The 26,993-nt window shown below is 50.8% G+C and overlaps 1 protein-coding gene across 2 annotated transcripts; it reads left to right on the top strand.

The window, feature by feature from the left end:
* Positions 1 to 570: 570 nt before the first annotated feature.
* Positions 571 to 26,808, top strand: pde8a (phosphodiesterase 8A). 2 transcript variants are annotated; one of them, XM_060071463.1, is made up of 13 exons: positions 5,367 to 7,625; positions 7,757 to 7,978; positions 15,897 to 15,953; positions 21,306 to 21,496; positions 22,237 to 22,293; positions 22,457 to 22,511; positions 23,397 to 23,485; positions 24,115 to 24,193; positions 24,486 to 24,626; positions 25,746 to 25,834; positions 25,958 to 26,134; positions 26,377 to 26,454; positions 26,681 to 26,808. In XM_060071463.1, the coding sequence occupies exons 2-11, from the start codon at positions 7,874 to 7,876 to the stop codon at positions 26,100 to 26,102; spliced, it is 1,008 nt and encodes a 335-aa protein (XP_059927446.1). In that variant the 5' UTR covers positions 5,367 to 7,625; positions 7,757 to 7,873; the 3' UTR covers positions 26,103 to 26,134; positions 26,377 to 26,454; positions 26,681 to 26,808. The 2 variants fall into 2 exon arrangements, with proteins under 2 accessions (XP_059927445.1, XP_059927446.1); XM_060071462.1 differs by lacking the exons at positions 5,367 to 7,625; positions 7,757 to 7,978 and adding an exon at positions 571 to 1,897 and having other exon boundaries at positions 26,681 to 26,807.
* The last annotated feature ends 185 nt before the right edge of the window (positions 26,809 to 26,993 follow it).

Here is a 26,993-nt window from a genome sequence, read left to right as displayed (position 1 = left end):
AAAGTATTCTTTTCCATATTCTTGGACGATAAGCCTTAAACATGCTGGTTTAATATGGACCCTTGCTCTGTGGAACATCAGCCTCAGGCTGTTTGACATGTAGGTGTAATGTATACGTATAATCATCACATTTATCCTGCAGATCTAACACAGAAAGCTCTCACACTCTCTAACCAAACGAGCACCTTAAAGGTATAAAGGTCAAACTACCTCCAGGGGGCTGGTCTAATTTTCATGGTGATCTAATATTGAAGATAACCATAAATACCAAGGTAATATGAATATATAAAACATATTATAAAGAAACGAGGAGAAGAATAATGATTGTCTCTCGAATCCTAAAGCTTATTTATAATCAAACAAACATTTACCTTAGAAAACCCATGTTTGATCCCACATTGATCTAAACCTGTTTCTAATTAAGATCCCAGAGGCCCGGCTCCCCGCGGCGTCTCTTCCCGCTGGTTTGAAGTTCCCACGGAAAGCTGGCCCCGCCCCGCCGGGCAGTGACGGCCGCTGATTGGCCCGGCGCAGCTCATTTGCATTAACGTCAGTAAAGGCTGTAGGTCAATCCTTGCGGGTGCTTTCATTGGATGTGCTGCTGTCAAGCAGCACTGAAGAACTGGAAGGGCAAACGCTGGAAAGGCAGAGAAAAGACAAACAAGGAATAATCCTAATGTAGCTCTCTGTGGCCGGCGCTCAGGAACTCATCCCATGCCTTCCTCCTTCATCTGCCCAACTTGCGGACGCCGAGCGAGCTTTCTCCTCCTTCTACAAGCGGTCACGTTCAACGGTGGAATTACCTCCACATATTAATATTTGACAGCATCTGGCTATTTTTTTTTCCTCAAAATGAGAGAATATCGTGGGCCCGACACACTGTAGCTTGTTCGAGGGTACCCGGGTTTGTATTTCTGCGGTTAGCATCTCCGATCCGAGCAGTAGATATCTCTAAATGCACACTGGAAGCCATCCGAAGGTTTCTACGTGTCCCTCTCGTCCCTTTTCGGGCTGATCCATGGACCGTGTGGCCGGACTCCACCGCGTTATGCTGCCGCCGACGGGAGTCCTGACATGGGGAGGGCTGAGCAGAGGCACCAGCAGCGTGGATCTTCTCGCCTGTTGACGAACGGCTGGAGAGCGGAGCGTGTCGTAAGAACCGGCCTGTGGCCCATGTCTTGAACTCGAGTGGGAACCAGATCGGCCGAGCGGGGAGAAAGGAGGACTCCCCAGGAACAGTGGATGGCTTCGGGGGTGGGGAGAAGGACGAGAGCGCAGACGATTCCTGGACGAGAAATGGATAAAAGTACTGCATGATCAGAAGAGGACTGGCCGGCAGGCCCGCTTGATCACAGTAAAGTTGAGAATGAAAAAAAATATGATGTGGTACGAAGGCAAAAAGAGGCTTAAGCGTTAGGGATGAATTGCGCATGAAAAGATGAATAACGGAGTTCATGTTTTTCTGGACTTGCATAAAACAACTTCAATTAAGTTGAGGTGAATCCCAAACCTAGGACATCAGCTTCCTGCTCAGAAACACACTACTCTTACTCACTCTGTATGCTGTAAGCGAGAGTTTAAGTAACCCTTTTGGATTAGTTTATCTATAGCCAACTATACAACAAAATAGCTCAGAAACAACAAGTGTGAACACGCATATAAAAACATAACACCAGAGGACAGTTGTGAATAGTAAAGTAAAGCACTTGCGCGACAGAAAACGTCTGGAGTGGGTTGCAGCATGGGCTGTGCTTCAAGTATTCATATCTCTGATAGGGTGGTCTACCACAGTGGAAAAGAGTCCGAGGATTCCCACTCCCCACAACAGACCAACTCCACTCAGCACCCAGGAAATCCCGCCGCCTCGGGGCTGCCCATCAAACCCGCCAGCTGCAAGGTGAGGGATGAGTTTATCTGTTTCAATCACCGAAGTGCGTGTGTGTGTGTGTGTGTGTGTGTGTGTGTGTGTGTGTGTGTGTGTGTGTGTGTGTGTGTGTGTGTGTGTGTGTGTGTGTGTGTGTGTGTGTGTGTGCACTATACAACTGTATTAATTGGACCAAGCGGACGTGCGTGGCATTACTACTTTGGGGTTGTTGGTGGTTTCGAGCTTGCGTTGCTCATGTCAGACGCCCCTGGTGAGGGGTCAGAGCCTGGCCGGGGGTCCAGCCTCCTGAGGCTTTGTTCCCTCGGGGAGGTGGAGGAGAACGGTGAGGATATGGCCCCATGCTCTCACACCACCTCTCCACTGATACAGCGTTCCTGGGCCGTGAGTCAGTGGATATGTATTTTCCCACATCTCGAGCTGGCTACTCTAATCTGAATGAAGTAACGTGCACAGTGCACGTTACGGTGCACGGAGCACACTACTTACCCCTGTGAAGGATGTGATCCAGCCGACTGCGGCACAATCACACAGGCACTATTCATTCAACAAACACACAGCACCGTGGCGACAGGCCAGCTGTAGCGGCCGTAGCCTCCAGCAGGATACCTGCCGACAGGTAGAGGTGTGTGTGTGTGTGTGTGATACCTGCCGACAGGTAGAGCCGTGTGTGTGTGTGTGTGAGATACCTGACGACAGGTAGTGCTGTTCAAAGCCTCCCCTCAGTGTGTTTGTGTGTGTGTGTGAAGGGCCTCATTAAGGCAACAGGGAAGGTAATTGGTGATCGTCTTTAATGTTTGAGGTAACATTTTTTTTGTTTCATAATTACACAGTGAAGTAAATATGAACCCTGTGAACCCCAAAAATGTGGTTGTGACTTGGTGAAGGCGTCATGTTCTGAGCAGAGCTCTGGTGAAGAACAGCATAGTTGGACATAGTTGGGTGGTTAGTGGCTGGTTAACCCTACAGATGACCTCTCCCAGACAGTGTATGGATTAGTTCAGGTAAGACCTGATGGTTAAGAATCTGATGCACACTTATGTGTTTATGCGGGCTTGCATGTGTGTGTGTGTGTGTGTGTGTGTGTGTGTGTGTGTGTGACCTCTGTCAGGAGTTCTGCAGGACGGAGCAAGAGGGCTGTTTAACCCCGCCCCCCCCCCCTGACCCCCCTGGTCTCTGATCCAGTTAGGGCCGGACTGAGTCAGACTAAACACCCGGCCCCCCTCAGCTGGAGACGGTTCAGGGGGGGTCGTCCGTCTGGGGGGGTCGTCCGTCACAGCCCCGACCTGTCGGACGGGCTCCTCTTGTACGCGTGACTACTGACCGCATCACAGTTACCCTGACCAGTCCATCAGCTGGCTGTACTGGTCTGTGTGGGACACACTGGGAGAGAGAGTTGTAGTTCTACAAAATCAGAACTTTAATACATTGTGATAAACTATGAAAACTTTGTTTTGCCACGTCTTGTCTGAGAAACACTGTTTCACGCACCAAATAGTTTTCCCATAATGAACAATATTTAAACTATTCCAAAACACATGACAAATAAACGAAGAGGAAATAATCACTACCACGCCAATGCTCCTGTGCTTCCAACATGGAGGCGTTCATTACGACCTCTCAGTGAATCAGTCCTATGAGTCTTATTGTGTCCAATGGCTGCAGTCTGAGATGTCCTCTGATTGTCCATTGGTTATTTTAAATCCAAATGTTATCAACGTCACTTCCTGTCCAGCAGACGCGTACAGCCGCCCTCCCGCGGGCTTGGAACCGATAACATCAGGTTTCCACTCCACTTTGTAAAGCCTTCTGCAGGCCAACACCCAGCCAGGCAGTGCTCCTTTATCTACGCTGAACCGATCCTCAGGATGAGATCACACCCCCTGTTGTGTCCTCGTCGGAGGGAATGGAGACGCGCTCTTATTGTGGAACTTTAGCCTCCCAGTCCAGGAGCTTCTCCTCAGATAGGGGGACGGTTAAGTTGTGCTTGACCCCAATATTTATCTTGATGTGTTCATTTGTGTTTTTTTTTTATCACTTTACACTTTTCATGGTTTCAACAGCAAAAAAATCTGATAATAAGGATTGGGGATTGAACACATCAATGATGATGAGTTATATTAGCCGACGTCCCTGCCATTAAATTTTAATAAAAGTGTAATTTATGTAAAACAAGTTTTATAAAAAGATGAGACTACTGAAACTTAGAACAGGAGTTTAGGGATGCACCAATTTATCAGCCGATATTCTCAATCAGTCTATCGGTCATCAGATGGCGTCACCGATGCCAGCGGCCGATGTGATCTGTTGTGACGCATGAATGGTGTGGTGAAGGGCCGTATCCCAGTTACCCTGACCAGTCCATCACCGCTGCCTGCACTGGTCTAAGTTGTCCACATTGAGAGAGAGAGAAAGAGAGGAGTTGTAGTTCTGTAAAATCATGAAGTGAATATACGGTATATACCGTAATGAAAACTTAGTTTTGCCTCGTCTCGGATGAGAAACAAAACACAAACTAGTGTGTGACACTGGGGTACGTTCCTAGAGGTGTGGGGCTCTCCGACTCTGGGAGTGTAACTCCGCGGCCATCGCTTGTTTCCGTGTTCACTGAACAAAAGTTTCACAAAGTTCATGATTGGAGCTGAAACAGAGTTCAGTTCACCTTTAACACACAGAGAGACGGGGTCCGACAGGCAGGCAGGCAGGCAGACGGACAGACGGACAGACGGACAGAGAGTGACAGACCCTAAACACACTAAACAACAGACAGAGCTAAACACACTAAATGAGACTTCCTTTGTCAAGGGTACACTACCATCTGGGCCGCACCGGCTACGATAAGAACATCGTACAAGGTCTTGTGGGTAAATGTGTGCGCGTACGTGTGTGTGTGTGTGTGTGTGTGTACGCGTGTGCCCGCGGTCGTGTATGTGTATGCACGTGCACATGCGCGGACGCACAGACAGAAAGTTCTCAGCCAGAAACAGCGGTGTAGATCTGTCCTTGACTCTTGCCCTGTGAGCCGTCCCGCTCTGCCCAGGGGTCACGGAGGTCAGGGTCAGGGTTCACCCACTCGTCTGGAGACCCAGCTCTGCCCCTGGTACCAGAACACGGAGGACGGGGCGCTCCGACTGTCTGGGGGTCCGGGGTCGATGTGACACAGCTTTCTACTGTTGGGGACTGGGTGGAGGCTGTCTGTGCTCCGTCCTGTGGGTGGAGGCTGTCTGTGCTCCGCCCTGTGGGTGGAGGCTGTCTGTGCTCCGTCCTGTGGGTGGAGGCTGTCTGTGTTTAGTCTAAGTTGAGAACCATTGGGTAATTTATTCCAGAGGAAGGCGAGGCCTTAAAGTGCTGATGAATTAATCCACTGTGCTTTTTCTACTGGCTGAGAGGTCTCTCTCTCTCTCTCTCTCTCTCTCTCTCTCTCTCTCTCTCTCTCTCTCTCTCTCTCTCTCTCTCTCTCTCTCGCCCCGCCCTTTTTTTTTAAATTCTTTACTTTGTGCTGGATCTTTTCTCCGGTCGGTTTGTTAGCTCAGCACTCGCCCCCAGACAGCGTGGAGTCGTCTTGGTCGTTCACCCCGGTCCCTATCACGTCGTGGCCTCCATTATTCACCCATACAATAGGGCTAATCTCGCTCCGCACACCAATAGTAGGGCTATGTTCTCCAAGTGCAGCTGTCGCCTGCACTTTAGGCCGAGCACAGGATCTGCTGCTGATAGACTGCACTTATCTGCTTCTGTCAAGGATCTCGTTCATTTACAATGGGTAAATACTGGTGGTATTTGATGACGTTATTGACACAGAGAAGGCCTGTGATGGGCCACTTCTATATTTTCAGCTGCTCACGGTGGCAGGGTTCAGAGTTTGTTTCCACACTTGGCTGCTCGGCTCTGCCCGAACTAGGGCGACCTCACGGTTCCATATGGTGTGATATCATATCTCCCACACGTACCACCTCTGAACACATGGAGAAACAGCACCACTTGTGTTCTTAACAACCTCAATGAATTGGAAATTGCTAAAGCTAAGTAAGAAAATGTCATGAGAAAGTCATGAGCGGTCTTCTCTGTTGAGTTTCTGTCTGGGACAGATGCTGCTATTGTTGTTCTCCTCTGGTACCGCCAAAAGGCCTTCTTTTTCTCTCCTACCCCCATTTCCCTCCGGGTTAAGAACTCTGCATCATAGGGTCAGCATGTGATGGTTTCATAACATTGTGGAAGCTGTGTTCCGCCCAAACAAGTGTGTGCTCTGTTGCCTGCACCGGGTCCTAGTGTTGTGTTTCGGAAGACGTGTTCTGGGGCCCTCGTGTTCCTCCATGGAGGACAGGTCCCTAGGCGCGGGGCTCGGACCAGTCTTCACCTGGTGTGTGTGTCCTGTGTGTCTGTACCTGGTTTGTGTGTGTCCTGTGTGTCTGTACCTGGTGGGTGTGGGTGTGGGTGTCCTGTGTTGAGCGGCCTCACAGCTCACCTAATCACCGTGTCTACGTTTGAAACACACTAAACACAAGAAAAAGTGTAAAGGTTTAAATATTGTTTCGGATGTATTTACTCTATCTACACAAACGCCCATGTGAGGCAAAGGTTCACGGTACAGTGTGAGAGCAACCAAGTGAATGTGCGGTTGATGTTCGCTGTATATAAATCTACGTGACTGTCGTTAGTCTCTCTCTCTCCCTCCATACAAGAGGCGGAGGAGAGACCGTGTGCCCTGTACGTGTGACGTTGATCCGGGTGGACACATCAGGCCTCGGGTCTGCCAGTATGCTCAGCGTTATGTTGGGGAAAACCAGGGCTCACAGGATGGAAGTACGTCTCTTACGTCATAGCAGTGCTTCACTCTTTCATTGAAATCCTTGGAAAGGGCAGCGGGATCGTCTCCGTGACGGACACGGAATCCGGAACCGTCGCGCGTGTCACGCAAATTCTAGGAATATTGTTACGGTTCTGATCTGTGCTAAGCGTTAAATCTGGAAATCAAATTATTAAAACCTCCATACTCGGCATCGCTGATGAGACGTTAATCTTGGATCGCTCTAAATGAACGCTGAGCCGTGTGGAGGCCGGCATTCCTACACAAGTGAATGCGCGCAATGTTTGCGGTGTGCTTGCCAAGCCGTTAGCATAATATAGCCTAGCCTAGCCTGGCCTAGCGCGGCTCATGTTTCACTCATCCCCTATGGCGTTAGCCTATCCTAGGGTGTATCATGGCTCACTGATCCCCTTTGCCATTAGCCTAGCCTAGCCTAGCCTAGCCTAGCGCTGCTCATGTCTCCCTGATCCCCCATGATGTTAGTCTAGCCTTGCCTAGTCTGGCCTAGCCTAGCATGCCTCACTGATCTCCCATGTTGTTAGCCTAGCCTAGCCTGGCCTAGAGCGGCTCATGTCTCACTGATCCCCAATACAGTTATCCTAGCGTAGCCTAGCCTGGCACGGATCCTGTCTCGCTGATCCCCCTTGTTGTTAGCCTAGCCTAGTCTAGCATAGCCTAGCCTGGCCTAGTGCGGCTCATGTCTCACTGATCCCCCATGCCGTTAGCCTAGACTAGCTTGGCCCAGCGCGGCTCATGTCTCACTGATCTCCATGCAACGGTGACATCACGGCTCTACTTTTAGCCGGGCAAGAGGATGGGAAGTCCAGTGATTAACTAGCGTAGCACCGCCTCGCAGCTCTGGGACTCCGCGCTCCATGGTTTGGAATCAGTTTGGGACACGGCGCAGGCCAACCGGGGAGGCACTCGTCAGATGGAGTAAGTGGGGGGGGTAGGGTTGTCGGTATGGGGGCGTGTGTGTGTGTGTGTGTGTGTGTGTGTGTGTGTGTGTGGGTGCGGGTGCGGGTGCGCTTAACTCATTCCTATACAACTCTGTGTAATCTCTTTAGTCTAGAGGACAAGTGTGGTCATTTAAGAGTTCCGCCGGCCAGCGCTGCTTCCTGTTACAGAAGTGCGATCGCAGGGTCCGCGGGGGCTGATGGCCTTAGGGCCGGCCGCCTGACTCCATGTCGTGGTCCTTGAGCGTGCTGAGGCCCCCCTGCCACCGCGAGGAGGAGGAGAAGGAGGAGGAGGAAAAGGAGGAGGGGCCGGCGGCACTGGAATGCTTTTCGGTAAGATAACGTTTCCCTGGATGGGCCCCTTAGTGTCCAACCCTTAGTGTGCAGCCTGCCTTAAGGGATCCCGAGCCGGCCCAGAGAGGAGGCTTTACGCTGAGAGTACCGTTTTGTTGAAGAAAGCCTGGTTAACTTGGTTAACCTGTGTGCCTTGGTTAACCAGGTAAACGGTTGAGTCAGAAGGCGTGCTGTTGACATAAGAGAGGAACGGAGTGGGCCGGGGTGGACTTGTTCAGCGGTGTTGTCCCGGGTGCAGGTGCGGAGACAGAGGGGGTGTTTTGGCGATGGGGTTGCGGTTGTTTGGGTGGCGGTGCAGGCGGCTGTCAGAGGACAGCACACCAGCGTTAATTCTGAGTAAACATATCTTACTTGGAAGGAGGCGTCTGGCCCCAGGAGAGTTTAGGTGCGGGCTGCAGCCCGGGGAGGCTCAGGGTGGTGGAGGTATTAGCGGGATTTCTGGGTAATCTGGATAAGCGCAGAATTACCTAGAAGGTGAACACTGGTGAAAGTGCTGCTCTCTTCAGGGAGCGCGTCGGCCGTTTAATTTGCTGATAGACTTTGTGCAGGTACACAGAAGGGATTGCCGCGCTATTTCCGAACCTGCCCGCCCACAATGCCGTGTGGTTTTTGTAGTGTGTATTTGGCCGTCTTTTGCATACTGCTCCACAAGTGATTGCTGGCAATTCTTGCAGTTACAAATGTTTCAATGTGACCTTTATCCTTCAGTCTCAACAGGATGCATCGATACAGCTGGCATACAGAGATGACTATCAGGGCTTAACGGAGCGACCACAAAACATTCAGAACAAAACCAAGCTGTCAAAGGAGTCTGTGTTAGCTAATCCAAATCATGACCACTTGATCAGAAAAGGCCCAATGCATATATCTAGTGACACCATTACCAACGCAAACAGACAATGTTTTAAACTACTTTAAACTACTAAACAAAGCTTCTCGAAATCGTATCCCCTAAATATCTTTCAGAAGTCTTTCAGAAGCCTTCCATCAGATAGATCTTTACCATCACACCCCTCAGCTTGGCTACGTTCAAGAAGTCCCGCACAGTGACATCCTGGCAGCACTGCTCTCTTCATCCATCCCCTGTGTGTGTGTGTGTGTGTGTGTGTGTGTGTGTGTGTGTGTGTGTGTGTGTGTGTGTGTGTGTGTGTGTGTGTGTGTGTGTGTGTGTGTGTGTGTGTGTGTGTGTGTGTGTGTGTGTGTGAAAGTAACCTGTGTGTGTCTGTCTGTCTATGTAAAAGTAATGTCTGTCTGTCTGTATAAAAGTCCTGGTGGTTCTGTGAGTGTGTTTTTAGTGGCGTGGTCAGAGCGGCTCAGAGAGCGCTCCTGTTCCCAGCTCCTCTCTCTCTCTCCGGCTCTCTGGCCATCGGCAGGAGGCGCTACGCAGCCCGGCCTCACTGGCTCTCATCGGCCCGGGGTTCATGAACACGGCTCTATTCTGGCTCTCATCGGCCGGCGTTCATGATCACGGCTCTATGCTGGCGGGGGGTGCCTGGCACCGCGTGGCCACGCTGGTTAGCTGGCTAGGGCTGTCTGTCTGTCCGTTGGTCCGCTAGAGTCTAGAGGCAGACGTACGGACGCATGCCTGCTCCACTGCTCAACTGTCAATCGATGACATCGATGGTGAGGATGGTTGAGTAATAGTGAATTGTCTTTAGTGGTTCTGAAACTAAGCCTACCGTTGACTACTGATGAAAGTCTCCAAACAGGAAATGACATAGTTTGTTAAGATTGTTTATTACTAGTAGGGATCAATCACTGGTGGTTCTGCGTGATTTTAAAAACATGCAATACATGTTTTTAATATATAATGTATAGGGCTGTAACGATACGCGTATCAAACCGAAAATCGCGATACTCAAAGCCACGAACCTGTCTCGCGGTTTGAGAAGGCAGAAGCGCGATATGCCCTTTCTAACTCTTCGGCCAAATTGTCCGATTGAAATTTGCTAGGCCTAATAATTTGTCTAAATAATAGTCTGCTGACAGCGCCCCCTCCTATCGATGCCGTAAATATGTGACAATATGCCGTCTCTGTGATCACAGCTCTCCGTGGCTACGGAGGATTGCATTTCTCCGCAGCCGTCGAAGTCCTCATATGCGATATGAACGACATTTATCCAGAGTGGGCCAAGCGCGAAAAAAATTGCCTGTGTGATCCTGTCTCTATTGTTTTGTGTGATTTGACTGGCAGTTTGTCTGCTTATAGGTCGGAATGAAGCGGCCACCGATTATTGACAGGATGGGTAGGCTACTTTATTCTACCGGACTCGTTCGCTTCTTCACTAGACACACGCGCTACCGCTCGCTCTCCTCGCTCGTCCACTCACTCGCTGACGTCACTCACACACGCATACTCACACACGCATACGCACACTGCCATTCTCCCGCACACACGCTACTCGTAACACTATGCCTCGTTATTGCGACGTTCATGTTTTTCCTCATCTCTTGAAAGTTAGGCTATTAAACATGTTGCATTCTATACGGCCTGATTATGTCATTATTTAAGCTACATAGCCTAATAAGAAGCGCTAATAAGGATATTTGAATAAACCAACCAAACAGTTAAAGGGGCCCTATTATGCCTACCAGCAAAAAGCATCCTCCAACTGTAATCTTTGGTTATTTCTTTATTAATTTAGCTATACTTTAATAGTATTCTTTCGGTTCAAATCTGTTCAGTGTTCCAAATTATTTGTTATTAAATGTTACATTAAGATAATTGGTATTTAAGTGTTGTTTAAATAAAATGCTTTTTAAATTTAAAAGAATCGTGGGATGTATCGAACCGTGGGTCAAAAATCGTGATACAAACCGAATCGTGAATTTGTGTATCGTTACAGCCCTAATAATGTATAATTACTGGTGAATCGATCACTAGTGGTTCTGAAAAGTATGTGATTTAAAAATGTTTAAGACGTGTTTTTAAATAAAGTATAATCACTGGTGAATCCATCACTAGTGGTTCTGAATTGTTCTACCGTTGACTCCCGTTAACGGTAGAACCTTTCAGAACCACTAGGGATTCACCAGTAATAGCACGTGATTTAAAGAGCTTCACACAGCACATATTTCCCGCCTGCTGATCTGGGCGAGAAAAAGAGGGCAGGTCAGCGCTTGAATGTTCTGCCCGCCGCCGTAACGCTATCGCTGTATTTTTAAACCTGTGGGACGTCACTTTAGAGGCGGTAGGGACGTAGTTTCAGGTCAAGAATTAGTTCACTCTCCTGTTACTTCTGCGTCATCAGCCTCCTGCGTGTGTGAGAGTGACCCCCGCAGAGAGGAGGAGGAGAGGAAGGGGGGGGGGGGGGGGGGCTGGAGAAGAGGAGAGGAGGAGGTGACGCTGCTTATACCTGCTGCCAAGGGAGCACTTCAACTAGGAGGAGGAGCAGGAAGAAGAGCAAGAGCAGGAGGAAGATCAGCAGCAGGTTCAGAAGAAGGAGGAGGAAGATGGTGGTGTTTGCCTCGAGAGTTTGGGGTCTTTCTTCTTGAGCGCGTTATCAGCAGGAATGTCCAGACGGGCTGAAGGAGAGTTGAGGAGAAGAAGTCAAGAACGGGAACGCCATAGTAGTCCCAAGAAAATTAGGAGATATAGAGTAACATAAAGGGAGATGGAAGAAAATGGGGGGGGGGGGGGGGGGGGGAGAAACAGGAAGAGAGGAGCGGAGGAGCGCGGCGAGGATGTTCTGGAACACAGCGCTCTACGTTGGCCTAGTTTTAGTTTCAGCCGAGCCAGTGAGTCACCGCCCGGCCTCTGCTGGGCTGACTGCTGGCTGGATGGAGAAGGCATTAAAACACACACACACACACACACACACACACACACACACACACACACACACACACACACACACACACACACACACACACACACAGTGTAATCACATTAGCATGCTTGGCGGGTACCTCCGCAGCCGGAGCGATGGGGGTTGGTCGTCGTGGTGATGACGTTGACGATGATACACATTCTGTTTTTTTCACTGTTCTCTCCGACTGCGGTACCAAGGGCGACCAGGGGACCTTGGGAGTGTGGCGTTGTGATAGGGCGGGTGGGTGGGCCCGCCGGTCAAAGGTCATTGATTGGTTGTGATGTCACCCTTGGTGGAGTCAGCCCCGCTGTCATCGATTGGTGGGCCGGCTGTAAGGGCAGAGAGGGGTGAGGGTCCAAACATCAATGTGGATTATGCTCTTTGAGCTAGCGCTGTGCCCGCCGCAGAACTAGCGTCGCCGTGCTAGCGCCGCTGGTCTGACCTGTGCAGTTAAGCATTTAGCCGCGTAGCCTTGCGGCGCGTGTGCTGGACCGGCTGGCTGACCGCCTGGTACACGGTGTGCAGGCCCACACCTGGAATCGCTCCGTGTAATCAGTCCTCCTAATGAGGAACATTGAATCATGGCCGCATATTTAGATCTCGGAATGGGACGCGTCCAGACCGCTGGCTGGAACGGGCACTTTGTCCTCACACACGCGCACACACATACACACGCGCACACAGACACGCACATAGACAGACAGACACAGTCAGTCACAAACAATCCGTCACACACAGTCACAGACACACCTCACTCACTCACTCACTCACTCACTCACTCACTCACTCACTCACTCACTCACTCACTCACACAGTCACACACAAAGCTTTTATCGTCCCTGACGGTGACGTGTGTGTGTGTGTGTGTGTGCGTGTGTCTGTGAGAGAGAGTGAAGGAGGCGGTGCAGGCTTTCCCTCGAAGCACGGTGGGGTCAGACATCCCAAGATTCCCTGCATCCTGGTCCCAGCCCGGGCAGGAGGAAGCTGTTTACTCTCTATCTCTCACTGCTGACGTCTGCACACCCAACAATGTCATCCAATTTCCTGTTTTTCACTTCAGTGGAAAGCCACTCTCTGTGTGTGTGTGTGTGTGTGTGTGTGTGTGTGTGTGTGTGTGTGTGTGTGTGTGTGTGTGTGTGTGTGTGTGTGTGTGTGTGTGTGTGTGTGTGTGTGTGTGTGTGTGTGTGTGTGTGTGTGTGTGTGTGTGTGTGTGTGTGTGTGCGCGCGCGCGCACACCGTGGTTGTGTGCGTGTCTGAGAGCAGGGAAGACTTATAGGGAGGGACGTGTGTGTTTGTATATGAGAGGGGGACGGGGAGAGGTAGATCCATAGGCCTGGATGAGCGGGCAGCAGGAAACAGGGTGAGCGTCGCTCCGCTGTGTAAATACATGAGGTGGAAGGGAGGCTTCACACTGCACACGTTGAGCTGGGCGCCTCCAGCAGGGCTCTAACCCACATCCTAGCGCCCCATCCTAGCTCCACATGCTAACCCCACCATGCTAACCCCTACATGCTAGCTCCACATGCTAGCGCCCCATGCAAGCCCCACATGCTACCTCCTTATGCTAACTCTCCATGTTAGCTCCACATGCTAAATCCCCATGCTAACCCTTCATGTTCATGTTTTCGGGTTCATCCACTCTGTGCACCAGCGTTGTGATCCGCTGCCGTGCGTGTCGGCGCTGGAAGGGTAACTTCCTGACAGGAAATGATGCGATTGCCTCGGTAGACGTTCCTTCCGTTGAAGGTTACTATGGTGATGGGGTTCTCGCGCGGGAGGGACAACAAGGGAAGCGTCCGTTTGCGGAGGATGAGACAGAGAAGACGCCGTGACCCTGTCTCAGCCTGCAGGGGTTTTGGAGATGGGAGGACATTAAACGAAACATACAGACGCCAGCGATCATATCTGAACCAGAGCACCAGGGAGTCTCTGGAGGCTGGGTGGTTCTTGGCGGTTCTTTAAACTTTGACCCGTTAACACTGGCCAGCGATGAACTGGTTGCAGTACGAAATTCTGTCCAACCAGTCTGAAGTACTACAATGACCAGAATCCACTTGGTGACAGATTGGGTCGAGTCTGCAACTCTGCATGTACATGTAACTCTATGATGTGTGTGTGTGTGTGTGTGTGTGTGTGTGTGTGTGTGTGTGTGTGTGTGTGTGTGTGTGTGTGTGTGTGTGTGTGTGTGTGTGTGTGTGTGTGTGTGTGTGTGTGTGTGTGTGTGTGTGTGTGTGTGCTGGGTAAGAGGGAATGGCAGTACTCTGAACTGTTACGTACGTAACTATGGTTGGAGGGAGGACAGTTAAACACACGTACATGCACACACACAGGACTTTTACACACGCACAACTTTTACATGGACACACACACAATGTCCATACGGCCTGGTCTGCATACACACTCACTTCCTCCATTCTGTTTGCCCCTGGCTGGCTGCCAGCACAATGTTTGCGGGATGCAAATGCCTGGTGATTCATTTGTGGGTATGTGTGTATGAGAGAGTAAGATACCGTGTGTGTGTATGTGTGTTCCACTTTGTGTGTGTTCCGGAGTTTGTACAAAATGTCCAGGTTGTATGACATTATTACATGCTAGCTGTGTGTGTGTGTGTGTGTCCGGTGTGTATGCACACACTACATCACTTTACAAGGTGAGCCCGGTTTTGTGTCGAACCAGCCGGCCTTTGCCTGGCGGCTGCTCTTCCCGTTCCCCCGGACCGGTGCGGAGCGTCGCTTGTGTCGTTGTCACATAGAGCTCCTCCCAGTCCAGACAGAGCGACACATTCTGCTGCTCGGGGCTCCGGGGCCCCGCAGCCAACCCCCACGTCACTGACCCCCGCTGCTGCTGCTGCTAGCGCTCTCACTAGGAAACATTGTGTGCGAGTGTGTGTGTGTGTGTGTGTGTGTGTGTGAGAACTTTTCCTTCTCCCGGTAATTTCTGAAGGAATGTCGTAGGAATGCCTGGTTGGGTCTTCCACTGGCAGACTTGTCTGTTCCGAACGCTCTCAGAAGTCCGACTGGCCGCTGGAGCTGCGGCTCCAAGCCGCGAGATAAAACTGGGAAATTCCCGGGAACGTTAAACGCAGCGGTCCCTCGCGGCCGGCCGGTGCTCCCAGAATAACGAGGACGATTGGGCTGCACACACACACACACACACACACACACACACACACACACACACACACACACACACACACACACACACACACACACACACACACACACACACACACACACACACACACACACACACACACACACACGCCGCCCACAAACCCACACGGCCGGGTCAAATGCTTCACATACGTCTCCGCGCTGCGGCACACATGAGCTTATCATGGGACCCCAGCCTGGGACGCTGTGGAATATCGGATTACCACGCTGCCTGAAAAAAAGAGCCATCTTGATCTCACCCACTTTGTTTGCAGACGCGGGGCGAGCGGGCCCAGTGTCCCGCTGACGTCAATGGGCGCGCTGCCGGCCCGCTCCGGACTGGCCTCTTTGTGCTTTTTGTGTTCCTTTCAAAAGGCTCACAACTTAGAGGGAGAAGAGATTTGTGTGTGTGTGTGTGTGTGTGTGTGTGTGTGTGTGTGTGTGTGTGTGTGTGTGTGTGTGTGTGTGTGTGTGTGTGTGTGTGTGTGTGTGTGTGTGTGTGTGTGTGTGTGTGTGTGTGTGTGTGTGTGTGTGTGTGTGTGTGTTGTTTATGGAGAACAGGGAATTCTGCCGGGATGGTATTCCGCGGGGGGCTGGGTTGCTTTGGTTACTAACCCCTGCACTGAGGAGCGCCTTACAGGAAGGAAGCGGAGATGTTTGAGGACCGAAGAGGGAACGCTCGTTTAGGGGAAACCTACTGAGGGGAGAGATGAATCCATTCCCAATCTGGGATACGGATTATAATCTGTGTTCTCCCAAATGTTAAAGTACATTTTGTTAGAAGTCTAGCTCTTATAACAGAAGAGGAACATGATTTTGTGTTTGAATATTGTACTAAAAGTCAAAAAGTGTATATTTTCCTATATTCTAACGGTTTCAATGCCTGTGTGATTCTATCTGCTGTGTGCTGAGTTTTCTCCTCTTCTGTTTCAGCCCACATTAACAGAGGTGCCATTTGGACCAATGAAGTTATTTAAAGACCAGCTTCAGGTGAAGTACAACATTTCTAAATGTCTCCACCATGGCTCTGGTGACTGTATAGATTAGTGTCTTGTTTAACCGATGAGTGCCTCGGTTGAATGTCTCTGGAGCATTAAGAAGCCATTAAGCAGCTCCCTGGGCTAATGTTCTCCAGTCGTTGGGTGGTTTCTCCTTGTGATGCACCACTAAGTGTTTCTCAGTACAAACATTGTATTGAGAACTTCAGACTCATCCTGACGGCAGCAGAGATGACGCAGCTTGCCCAAGATTTATGAAAACAAGCCTGGAACGCCGAAGAAAAGTGGAACGATTCCATAAAGGGACACGTCGTCTCATGTACCCTAAGGGTCGTCAAGGCAGCAGGACCATGAGAAGCAACATACCATAATGAACAATGCGTGTCATGGAGGAGCTGCACAGAAGAGCCATAGAGGGGTTCTGTGGGGCTGGGAGTGCGTTGTCTCTCAGCGGTTCATGATGCACTATTGTACCGGGAGGCTGACCCCCAGTGATGTGTTGAAGAAGCCCCTTCCTCCTCCTCTGTGTGATTGCTGAGGCAGGACTCCTAGCAGGAACGTGAAGTTCACCCCGCCAGAGGTTGAAGATCCTCATTCTTTGCTGCTGCTGCTGCTGGTGTGTGTGTGTGTGTGTGTGTGTGTGTGTGTGTGTGTGTGTGTGTGTGTGTGTGTGTGTGTGTGTGTGTGTGTGTGTGTGTGTGTGTGTGTGTGTGTGTGTGTGTGTGTGTGTGTGTGTGTGTGTGTGTGTGTGTGTGTGTGTGTGTGTGTGTGTTCGCTCCACTGTAGGAAAACCAAGAAGAGAGATATCCCCTTCCTGTTGTTGTCACTCAGCTGATCCTGTCAGCCTCCTCCTCCCAGCTCACAGGATCTGGCTCGGCCTTCTGGATCTAACAATGATGTTTTCAAGGCTGGCCCGCCAAACCTGGCCAAGATTGTTGCCCTGGTTACCCCCTGAGGATCTCTCTATTTCTTTCTGTCTCTTTTTCCCTCTCTTTCTCTGTCTGTGTGCGTTTCTTTCTCTGTCGCTGTGTGTCTGTCTGTCTGTGTGTGTGGGTGTCTCTCTCTCTCTGTGTGTGTGTGTGTGTGTGTGTGTGTGTGTGTGTTTGTGTGTGTGTGTGTGTGTGTGTGTGTGTGTGTCTCTCGCTCTCGCTCTGTATCTGTGTGTCTCTCTGTCTATCTGTGTGTGTTTCTGTCTATGTGTGTGTGTGTGTGTGTGTCTCTTTCTTTCTTTCCTTATTTTTTTCTTCTTTCTTTCTTCCTTTTACCTGTTCCTCTGCCACACTGCGTGTTTCATGTAAACTCAGAAAGTAAAGCCTGAGATTGACTCCGGGCTCCCACGGGTTGGGGTTTGGTGTGGTTACATGGAACGGGACCTCCTGTAGCTATCTCACCTTAAGGAACAGGTAGCCTACCTGAGACAAGTTATGGTCCCGCGGTCAGTGGTCCGACTGTATCCTCACAACGTTTCCACCGTCTCAGTGTGGTCCCTCAGCTCTTTGAAACTCGCCCCAACTCACGCCTCACTCGTACACTGATGGTTGACTTGGTGAACCGGCCCAGTGGAGCCCCACACATACCAGCACTTTGACGCCACACTGAGGGCTGGTGGCCGGGGGCTGGGGGTCGTCTTCAGGGGCCCTGGTGTTGAACAGCCAGTAAGGAGGATCCCTCTTTCTAGCGACGAGGACATAGGGAGAGCCGAGTGCAAGAACCAAATTCAAGTAACCCAATTCCAAATGAAGGCAAAGTAATGCCAGTTAAACGTCAACAAAGAAGTGAATGAGTTTGATTGGCTGACCACTCATCCCATCAGATTCCCCAGTGAGCCACTATGACCTGGTGGCTCTCCAAACCACTTCTCCACGTGAACACCGACTCGTCTCCATTCCAACACTGAATCAAAAGTCATGGTGCCCTGAATACCGTGCGTGTCAGAGGCCAACCCCGGCTTGGTTGAACAGAGCTGCTAGTCTCTGTGGCCCAGCAGAATGTACAGGTGCGCCACCAGACTGGGACTGCGGAACAAACTTCCCCTTTTGTACGTCGGTGGCGCTGCCTGCCAACAGCCGGGATGACGTCTGTGGCCGGTGACTCATGAGTCCTCTCTTAGTGGGGCAGCTCGCTGGGGCCCCGTCGGCATTCTGCTCTGGTGTTTACGCAAGTACGGCAAGAGTATCGCATGAAGGTATGCTGGCACAGGGAGGGAGGGAGAGAGAGGGAGGGAGAGAGGGAAGGGGAGAGGTTAGAGAGGGAGGGGGAGAGGATAGAGAGGGAGGGAGGGGGAGAGAGAGAGAGAGGGAGGGAGGGAGGGACAGAGAGGGAGAGAGGGAGGGGGAGAGGATAGAGAGGGAGGGAGGGGGAGAGAGAGAGAGAGAGAGAGAGGGAGGGAGGGGCAGAGAGGGAGAGAGGGAAGGGGAGAGGTTAGAGAGGGAGGGAGGGGGAGTGGGGAGGGGAGAGTTTAGGGAGGGGGGGAGAGAGGGAGGGAGGGAGTGGGCTCTGGAAGGTGGGTCTCTGGGTTCCTCTGCACATCTCCACCAATGGGGACGGAGTTCACACCAGTGGACGGTACGAAGCAGCCTTGCTCTGAGATGAAAGCCCGGCCTGACGGTCGAGCCCAGACCTCACAGCCTGACTGAAGGTTCTGAGGCCTGATGAGTCGAACCCAGACCTCACAGCCTTAATGAAAGCTTTGATGGTGGATGATAATGATAAAACGCAGGTGTATCAATCAATTCACTCTAGACCTTGTAAAGTATATTTAACTTGTAAAACGACATCACCATACTTACGGCACGTGTTAGCACTGTTCTTTCAAATTATAATCGTATAAATCAAATCCAGCATCTGTTGATTTGATTGACCTCTTTCTGAAACAAAACAGACCAAACTGATGTCACCCTTGGCTCCTCCCACACTCATTTCCCCAGTGTGTGATTGGCCGGTGATCCCATGACTTTATTCCAGGTGTAGCTCCACAATTCCAGCACTTGGAATAAAACCAAACCACCCCAGTGGTGCTGTTGTAACCACTGTTCTCGAGGGCTCTGGAACCAGTCCGGAGACGGGTCTGAACCCAGTCTGAACCCAGTCTGAACCCAGTCTGAACCCAGTCCGGAGAGGGGTCTGAACCCAGTCTGAACGCAGTCTGAACCCAGTCTGAACCCAGTCCGGAGAGGGGTCTGAACCCAGTCTGAACCCAGTCTGAACCCAGTCCGGAGAGGGGTCTGAACCCAGTCCGGAGAGGGGTCTGAACCCAGTCTGAACCCAGTCTGAACCTAGTCTGAACTCAGTCCGGAGAGGGGTCTGAACCCAGTCTGAACCCAGTCCGGAGAGGGGTCTGAACCCAGTCTGAACCCAGTCCGGAGAGGGGTCTGAACCCAGTCTGAACCCAGTCCGGAGAGGGGTCTGAACCCAGTCTGAACCCAGTCTGAACCCAGTCCGGAGAGGGGTCTGAACCCAGTCCGGAGAGGGGTCTGAACCCAGTCCGGAGAGGGGTCTGAACCCAGTCTGAACCCAGTCTGAACCTAGTCTGAACTCAGTCCGGAGAGGGGTCTGAACCCAGTCTGAACCCAGTCCGGAGAGGGGTCTGAACCCAGTCTGAACCCAGTCCGGAGAGGGGTCTGAACCCAGTCTGAACCCAGTCCGGAGAGGGGTCTGAACCCAGTCTGAACCCAGTCCGGAGAGGGGTCTGAACCCAGTCTGAACCCAGTCCGGAGAGGGGTCTGAACCCAGTCTGAACCCAGTCTGAACCCAGTCTGAACCCAGTCCGGAGAGGGGTCTGAACCCAGTCTGAACCCAGTCTGAACCCAGTCCGGAGAGGAGTCTGAACCCAGTCCGGAGAGGGGTCTGAACCCAGTCTGAACCCAGTCTGAACCTAGTCTGAACTCAGTCCGGAGAGGGGTCTGAACTCAGTCTGAACCCAGTCCGGAGAGGGGTCTGAACCCAGTCTGAACCCAGTCTGAACCTAGTCTGAACTCAGTCCGGAGATGGGTCTGAACCCAGTCTGAACCCAGTCCGGAGAGGGGTCTGAACCCAGTCTGAACCCAGTCCGGAGAGGGGTCTGAACCCAGTCTGAACCCAGTCCGGAGAGGGGTCTGAACCCAGTCTGAACCCAGTCCGGAGAGGGGTCTGAACCCAGTCCGGAGAGGGGTCTGAACCCAGTCTGAACCCAGTCCGGAGAGGGGTCTGAACCCAGTCCGGAGAGGGGTCTGAACCCAGTCCAGAGAGGGGTCTGAACCCAGTCTGAACCTAGTCTGAACCCAGTCCGGAGAGGGGTCTGAACCCAGTCTGAACCCAGTCCGGAGAGGGATCTGAACCCAGTCTGAACCCAGTCCGGAGAGGGGTCTGAACCCAGTCTGAACCCAGTCCGGAGAGGGGTCTGAACCCAGTCTGAACCCAGTCAGGAGAGGGGTCTGAACCTAGTCTGAACTAGAGCTTAGATCGGGCCCAGAAAATCTAGCCTGACCCGGGCTTCTGTCCGAGCCCGGCCCGACCCGACACATTAACTGTAATTATGAGCCGATTTCAACCCGACATTTTTTTAATGCATATGTAACTTTGTACACATTTGTTACTAGGCCTACTCTGCTAAATATATATGTGAGGGATAATGTATAGAACGCCGGTCATTATCGGGAAAATAAGCCCCGACAGGGCGAACAGTACACCGACGCGCAGCGAAGGTGTCTTGCTTCGCCCTGAAGGGGCTTATTTTCAATAATGACCGGCGACGTTCTATACATTATCCCGCTTATTACACGGCTACTTGCCAAAACGAAAAAATAACTTCACATGGTGTGTCTTTTTACAATTTATCCGTTACCAGCATTCGTAGTGCTGATCAGCAGAGAAATAATTTGTCCGCAAAGACGGTGACGTCGCTTAGCAACGGAAGACGCTGGGGTTGACAAGTCACCTGACTACTACCCATGCAAGTGAACGGAGCGTTCCACGGCATTGAGAAGACCCGAGTAATAAAGGCCTATAATATTTCTGTTTATGGCATCGATTTCTCAAAAAGTCGTCGATCAAAGGCCCGGCCCGAGGATAGTGGTGGGAAATATCGGCCCGCGGTTTCGCGCTCGGGCAGAGAATCTAAACTCTAGTCTGAACCCAGTGCGGAGAGGGGTCTGAACCCAGTCTTGGAGAGGGGTCTGAACCCAGTCCTGCCTCGACTCCTGTAGATTGTGGTGTCACGTCAACTGCATTGTGACTGGTTGTGATGTGTAATGTCTAGAGTTATGCAGATGACATACTACTGGTTGGTTGTGATGTTATAAGTTATTTGATGGTTGCTCCTGGTAGTCCCAGGTGTTGTCTGACCCCGGGGTCTCCCTGTCTTCAGGTACTGTTAGTATTTGCCAAAGAGGACAGCCAGAGCAATGGGTTCTGCTCTGCGTGTGAGAAGGCGGGCTTCAGGTGCAGCGTTGTGCGGAGCGCCGAGTCGGCCGCCGAGAGCTTCCAGGAGAAGCACCACGACCTCGTCATCATGGACCACCGACATTCCAGACACTTCGACGCTGAAGCGCTTTGCCGGTAAGTGTAATTAACATAATGATGAATGAGCGGGCGGGGAGGGGGGGGGGGGAGTGTGTGTGTGTGTGTGTGTGTGTGTGTGTGTGTGTGTGTGTGTGTGTGTGTGTGTGTGTGTGTGTGTGTGTGTGTGTGTGTGTGTGTGTGTGTGTGTGTGTGTGTGTGTGTGTGTTGTGGGGGGGGGGTTTCGGGGGAACCCAAAGGCGTGTTTTGGCCCCCAGGGCTGTTCACATGCTGGGTCACGATGGGGGCCCCCGCTGCTAAGTAACAAGTGGCTCCTAGATCCAATACCTCTCGCTCTCGCTCTCTCTATCCCTATCTTTAGCTCCGGGCTGAAACCAAAAGCACGCTCACAAACCTTCCTTTACCCTCGTCCCGCCGCGTACGCTCACCCTATTCATCTCCAGCCAAGTCCATAGGTTCAGCCCACGCCCGCGGTCCCCTCCCTCCTCCTCCTGCTCCTCCCCCCTCACTGATGGAGAACTAAAGGCTCTTTATTTCCACTGACTTGTGGAGCCCACAGGCCGATGAGTGCTACTGTACACTGCATTCTTTCAGGGCCCCTGAGGGCCGACCCAAGCAGCAGCACGGGGGCCCACCAGCCTGGGGGCCACCGGTCTGGGGGCCTTCTGCTGTGACATATTGAACACGAGATTGATTTGATGCCACTTCTGTTTTGATTTTTTTTTTTCCTCTAACCCCATTGGCTGCCCCGACTGGGACCCTCTGTGTTTCTCTTGCAGGTCCATTAGAGCGATCCCCTCCTCAGAAAACACTGTGATAGTTGCCGTGGTGAAAAGGTAAGAGCCTAAATAAATGAATCCATGAATCAGTAGGGTTATAGTCTGCCTAACTGTGTGTGTGGGTCAGTGTGGGATGAATCAGACCAGTGGGCCAGGGTTGGAGAGGACTGTAGCATCCCTTTAGCTTAGCATTGTGCTAACACATGCTCTCCTGTTGAAGGCCGGACAGAGAGGAGGCCTCTGTGATGCCCCTGATCAATGCTGGTTTTAATAGGGTGAGTTGAAGTTAGTGTCTGTGTGTGTTTTTGGGGGACTGGGCTAAGACGGTAAATGTCCAAGTGCATATAAATAAAGTATAGTTAAATTAAAAAAAAATCACGTGATATGAATTTATGTGTCTGTGTGAGTGTGTATGTCAACACTTGTATTCATTCATACCCTGCTGGCTGTATGGGTTGTCTTTGTATCGCTGCTCCTCCATCTCCAAGTGTCTGGATGAGATGTGAGTTCAGACCTGTATCTCAACACAGAGATGCTCTCTAGCAACACAGCCTAGTGGTCGTGGCGGGAACTGCAGAAAATAATTTCCCTGGACCATAAACAAGACAGCAAAGCAGCAAATATATAGTCAAAGTTACAATGATGCATGATAAAAAAAAAAGTATCAGTAAGGTGCAGTCACCATATGTATAGGCAGAATTGTACTAACAGGTCACAGTAGATATCATTAATACAGATACAACTCGTCAACTACCGTAGTTAACAGTAGGGTGGAGTTCCTAAATCCAAACTGCCACAAGTAACTGTTCTTTAGCGCCAACGGAAGAGTTGAAAGGTCAGATGCTGATACAAATACACAATGTCCATAAAATATTAAAATATCACCGGAACAGTACGGAACACAGAGACGTATGAGAGCAGCATAATTCATCATCTGAATTTAAACGCTCAGGGACTATGTTTCTTATATCTGACAAAGTCCTTGTTATTGCACATCACGCTCTGTGAATGACATGAATTCACTTAGAAATAGTGATCCACCCAGTGAGGGGACGATGTAACGAAGGGAGCAGAAACACACGGCCTGATCTTGGGCCTGGGGCCTGTGGCCTTTGACCGCCCCTCTGATTCCCTCTGCTTTATTGACCTCTGACCCCCAGAGATACGTAGAGAATGCCAACGCGATGGCGTGCTACAACGAGCTGCTGCAGCTGGAGCACGGGGAGCTGCGGGCGCAGTTTAAACTGAGGTGAGGGCAGCGATTGGTCGATTCATCGATGAATTGACCAATCGGTGAAGCCTGAGTGAAAATTAGTCAGTTTGCTGGTTAATGCTTCAGAAATGCAAGTTTGGTTCATGGCTCGTTGAATTGTACCGGTATCGGTGTTGGTCGTCAGATAAAGCGATCAGCTTAAGGATGTCACTTTGGTAACTTCTGATGGACATTTAGTGTTATTTATATTAAATAATCATTAAATATAAATTGCGATTTTCAAGTCAATCTGCACCAGAACGCTAACCACACACTAGACATTTATGACATTTTAGAGACTAAGTGAATAGTAAATTAATCAGAAATATGATCTTTTGATGAGTTTAATTAATGTTAGTGACTCTGGATGTGGACAAAGATGGAGCTGCGAGTTAGCAAGTCTTTCCCAGCAGCTGTGAAAGTGTCCTACCACCGTTTGTAATCAGCTGTCGTTCTTGGAACCGTTTCCACCATACACGATCAGGCATTAACATCAACCAATGATGGATGAAAAGTGTCTGCTGCGTTCCAATAATCCTCGATGGACTGAAGGTTCCTCTCGTGTGTCGTGGTGACCTGTGAACTGGGATCGACTCGATATGTTTGTCTCCTCCTTCCTGGGGCAGGGCTGGGAACGCTATTTTCACAGCGCTGGAACAAAGCCAAGAGGCCATAGAGATCACGTCTGAAGATCAGGTCATTCAGGTAAATCTGGATCACACGCTTCCAATTGTGATGTTGTCTCTGTCTCGTTCTCTCTGTCTCGTTCGTTCTCTCTCTCTCTCTCTCTCTCTCTCTCTCTCTGTGTCTGTGTCTGTGTCTGTGTGTGTGTGTGTGTGTGTGTGTGTGTGTGTGTGTGTGTGTGTGTGTGTGTGTGTGTGTGTGTGTGTGTGTGTGTGTGTGTGTGTGTGTGTGTTTCTGTCTCTCTCTCATGTGTTTTGCTGTTGGCGAACATTCGTAATGAAGTCCATAATTATCTGTGTGTGTCTGCCTGCAGTATGTGAACCCTGCTTATGAGTCAATCATGGGCTACCAACAAGGGGAGTTAATAGGGAAGGAAATTATCGAAGTGCCTAAAAGTGAGAAGAATAAACCGGATCTCCTTGAAACAATAAACTCCTGCATACGAAAAGGAAAGGTAGGTTTTGTCCATCACACACACACACACACACACACACACACACACACACACACACACACACACACACACACACACACACACACACACACACACACACACACACACACACCCATTTCCACAGCGTCTTCCACCACAGTCACTAAAGTATTCTGCCGAAGTTTAGTCAACAGGCCACGCCCCCCCCTTTCACCCTGAGAGTGAGAGTGTGTGTGCGCAGCAAAGAGTGTGAGAGTGTGTGTGTGCACAGCGTAGCGGCTCTTAAATCACGGAATGCTAAGCAGGAGTGAGCGGCCGTGTGGAGGAGGAGTGACGTTCACACTCTGCACCCTCGGTCGGCATCATGTGCGTACGGGCGCTGGGTGGGGGGGTGGGGGGAGAAGGTCACACCCCAGGCAGACGACCAGCGGGGCGGGGCTTTTAAAGGCGGCGCCGCAGGAGCGGTGGGGGGGGGGGGGGGGGGGGGGGGGACATGAAACGGCTGCGCCGGGACCCAGCAGGGTCACCCCCCCCACCCCCCCACCCGCAAACCCCACACTCATTTCACCACCCTTCACCGCAACACAAAATCCACCACCAAACACATATTTCACCACAACACACACATTTAGTATTTTTTAATTCCTTTTATTCAATTTGAACCAACACATGCAGAAGGGTTATTGTTTACTTGTTGTTGTTGATGTAGTTGATTTATATTTTAACTCCCCGTCCTCAGCCTACAATATGAGTTATTATAAAGTAATAACCTATATGTACACACATGTTTATATAAGTACTTATGTTACTGGCTCATTAACAATTGCATGCATATTTATGTTCACATACGAATATGTGTATGCTTGTGAATAAACATAGATTTATTGTAGTAATAGGTGATCACTTATATATGTCCTATGTTCCATGTTATTACGAACAATGGATGTTTGTTTCCAAATGTCAACTGCGTAGAACTGTGACCCACACTTACTGACTTCAGCTCAGAACGGATATATATATATATATATATATATATATATGATGTCTTTATGTTAGCCTTGTCGAACACCTGAGGCCCACTTTATGTTTATGTCTGCCAACTAATTGTGTGTGTGTGTGTGTGTGTTATTGCCGTGTCAGGAGTGGCAGGGGATTTATTACGCCAAAAAGAGGAACGGAGACAGCATACAACAAAATGTGAAGATCACACCTGTGATTGGACAGGGAGGGTGAGTCCGGCCCTCAGGTGGCCCCCTGCTGGTCACACAATGCATCACTGTGTCCACATCACTCACCTGAGATCCACCTGTTTCCACTCTGCTCTGCTGATTACCCTCTGCTGTCTTCCACAGAAAAATCAGACACTATGTGTCTATCAACAGGCCTTTAAATGATAATAATAAGGTGGGTCTTGTGTTCAATGTGATCCATCTGGTCTCTCATTGGTCGATTGGTTCCAAACGGCTCACCTGTGGTTTTGTGTGCAGAATGATATAACAAACCTGGAGTCCAGGCCGAGTCCCAGACTGGTGAGGGCTTCTTCTGATCATATCTGCTCATGTCGTGTGTGTGTGTGTGTGTGTGTGTGTGTGTAAGGTAGGGGGTAATGTGCTTGTTACCAAGGTTACGCTGACCTGTGGGCAAAGGGCAGTGTTTGTATCTGCTAATGTGACATGTACCTCTGTCTCCGTCTGTCTCTCTCCCCTCGCTCTCGCGCTCTCTCTCTCTCTCTCTGTCTCTGTCTCCCTCTCTCTCCCCCCCCTCCCCCCAGACATCCAGTCCAGTAAGCACAAGGACCGCAGGAAAGGCTCTCTGGACGTCCGTTCCACCACGTCCCGAGGCAGTGACGGTGAGGGGGAGGGAGGGGGGGGGGGGGGGGGGGGCGAGAGAGACACAACAACAGTGGAAACCCGGGTGTCTCTGGCTGCCTCGTTAGCCCTCTGCAAACCTGTCCTGGCCAATTAAGTGTTGATTAGACACGTAGACACAAACAGGAAGTGACGGGGGTGGGGGGGCTGATCACCGTCTCCGGAGTCCATTTTGATTTGTTGTTCTTGGTTTGTTTTTGTCGACAGGGAGCTCCCAGCGACGCCACTCGTCCATGGCTCGCATCCACTCCATGACCATCGAGGCCCCCATCACCAAGGTAGGCCCCATCCCCTCTCCTCTGCCCTCCTCCCTTCTCCTCCTTCTCCTCCCTCCTACTCTGCTCCCCCACCTCCCCCTTCCTTCTCTCCTTCCTCTCCTCTCCTATCCTCCCTGCTCCTCCACTCTCCTCTCCCTCTCCTCACTCCCTCTCCTCTCTCTTCTCTCTCTTTATCTTGCCCTCCCTTTTTCTCGTTCTTTCTCTTCCCCTCCCATCCTTCTCTCACTCCCTTATTTTATGCC

This window comes from Gadus macrocephalus, chromosome 14 (genome assembly GCF_031168955.1).
Source record: "Gadus macrocephalus chromosome 14, ASM3116895v1".
Lineage (NCBI taxonomy): Eukaryota > Metazoa > Chordata > Actinopteri > Gadiformes > Gadidae > Gadus > Gadus macrocephalus.
Note: the sequence above shows the minus strand (reverse complement) of the source record. Positions and strands in the feature narration are given on the sequence as shown.

Coding starts and splice junctions, on each gene's coding strand:
- pde8a (XM_060071462.1), top strand. CDS start 1,742: ATGGGCTGTGCTTCAAGTATTCATATCTCTGATAGGGTGGTCTACCAC. Junction 22,512..23,396: donor TCAATGCTGGTTTTAATAGG/GTGAGTTGAAGT, acceptor TCTGACCCCCAG/AGATACGTAGAGAATGCCAA. Junction 24,194..24,485: donor CTGAAGATCAGGTCATTCAG/GTAAATCTGGAT, acceptor GTCTGCCTGCAG/TATGTGAACCCTGCTTATGA.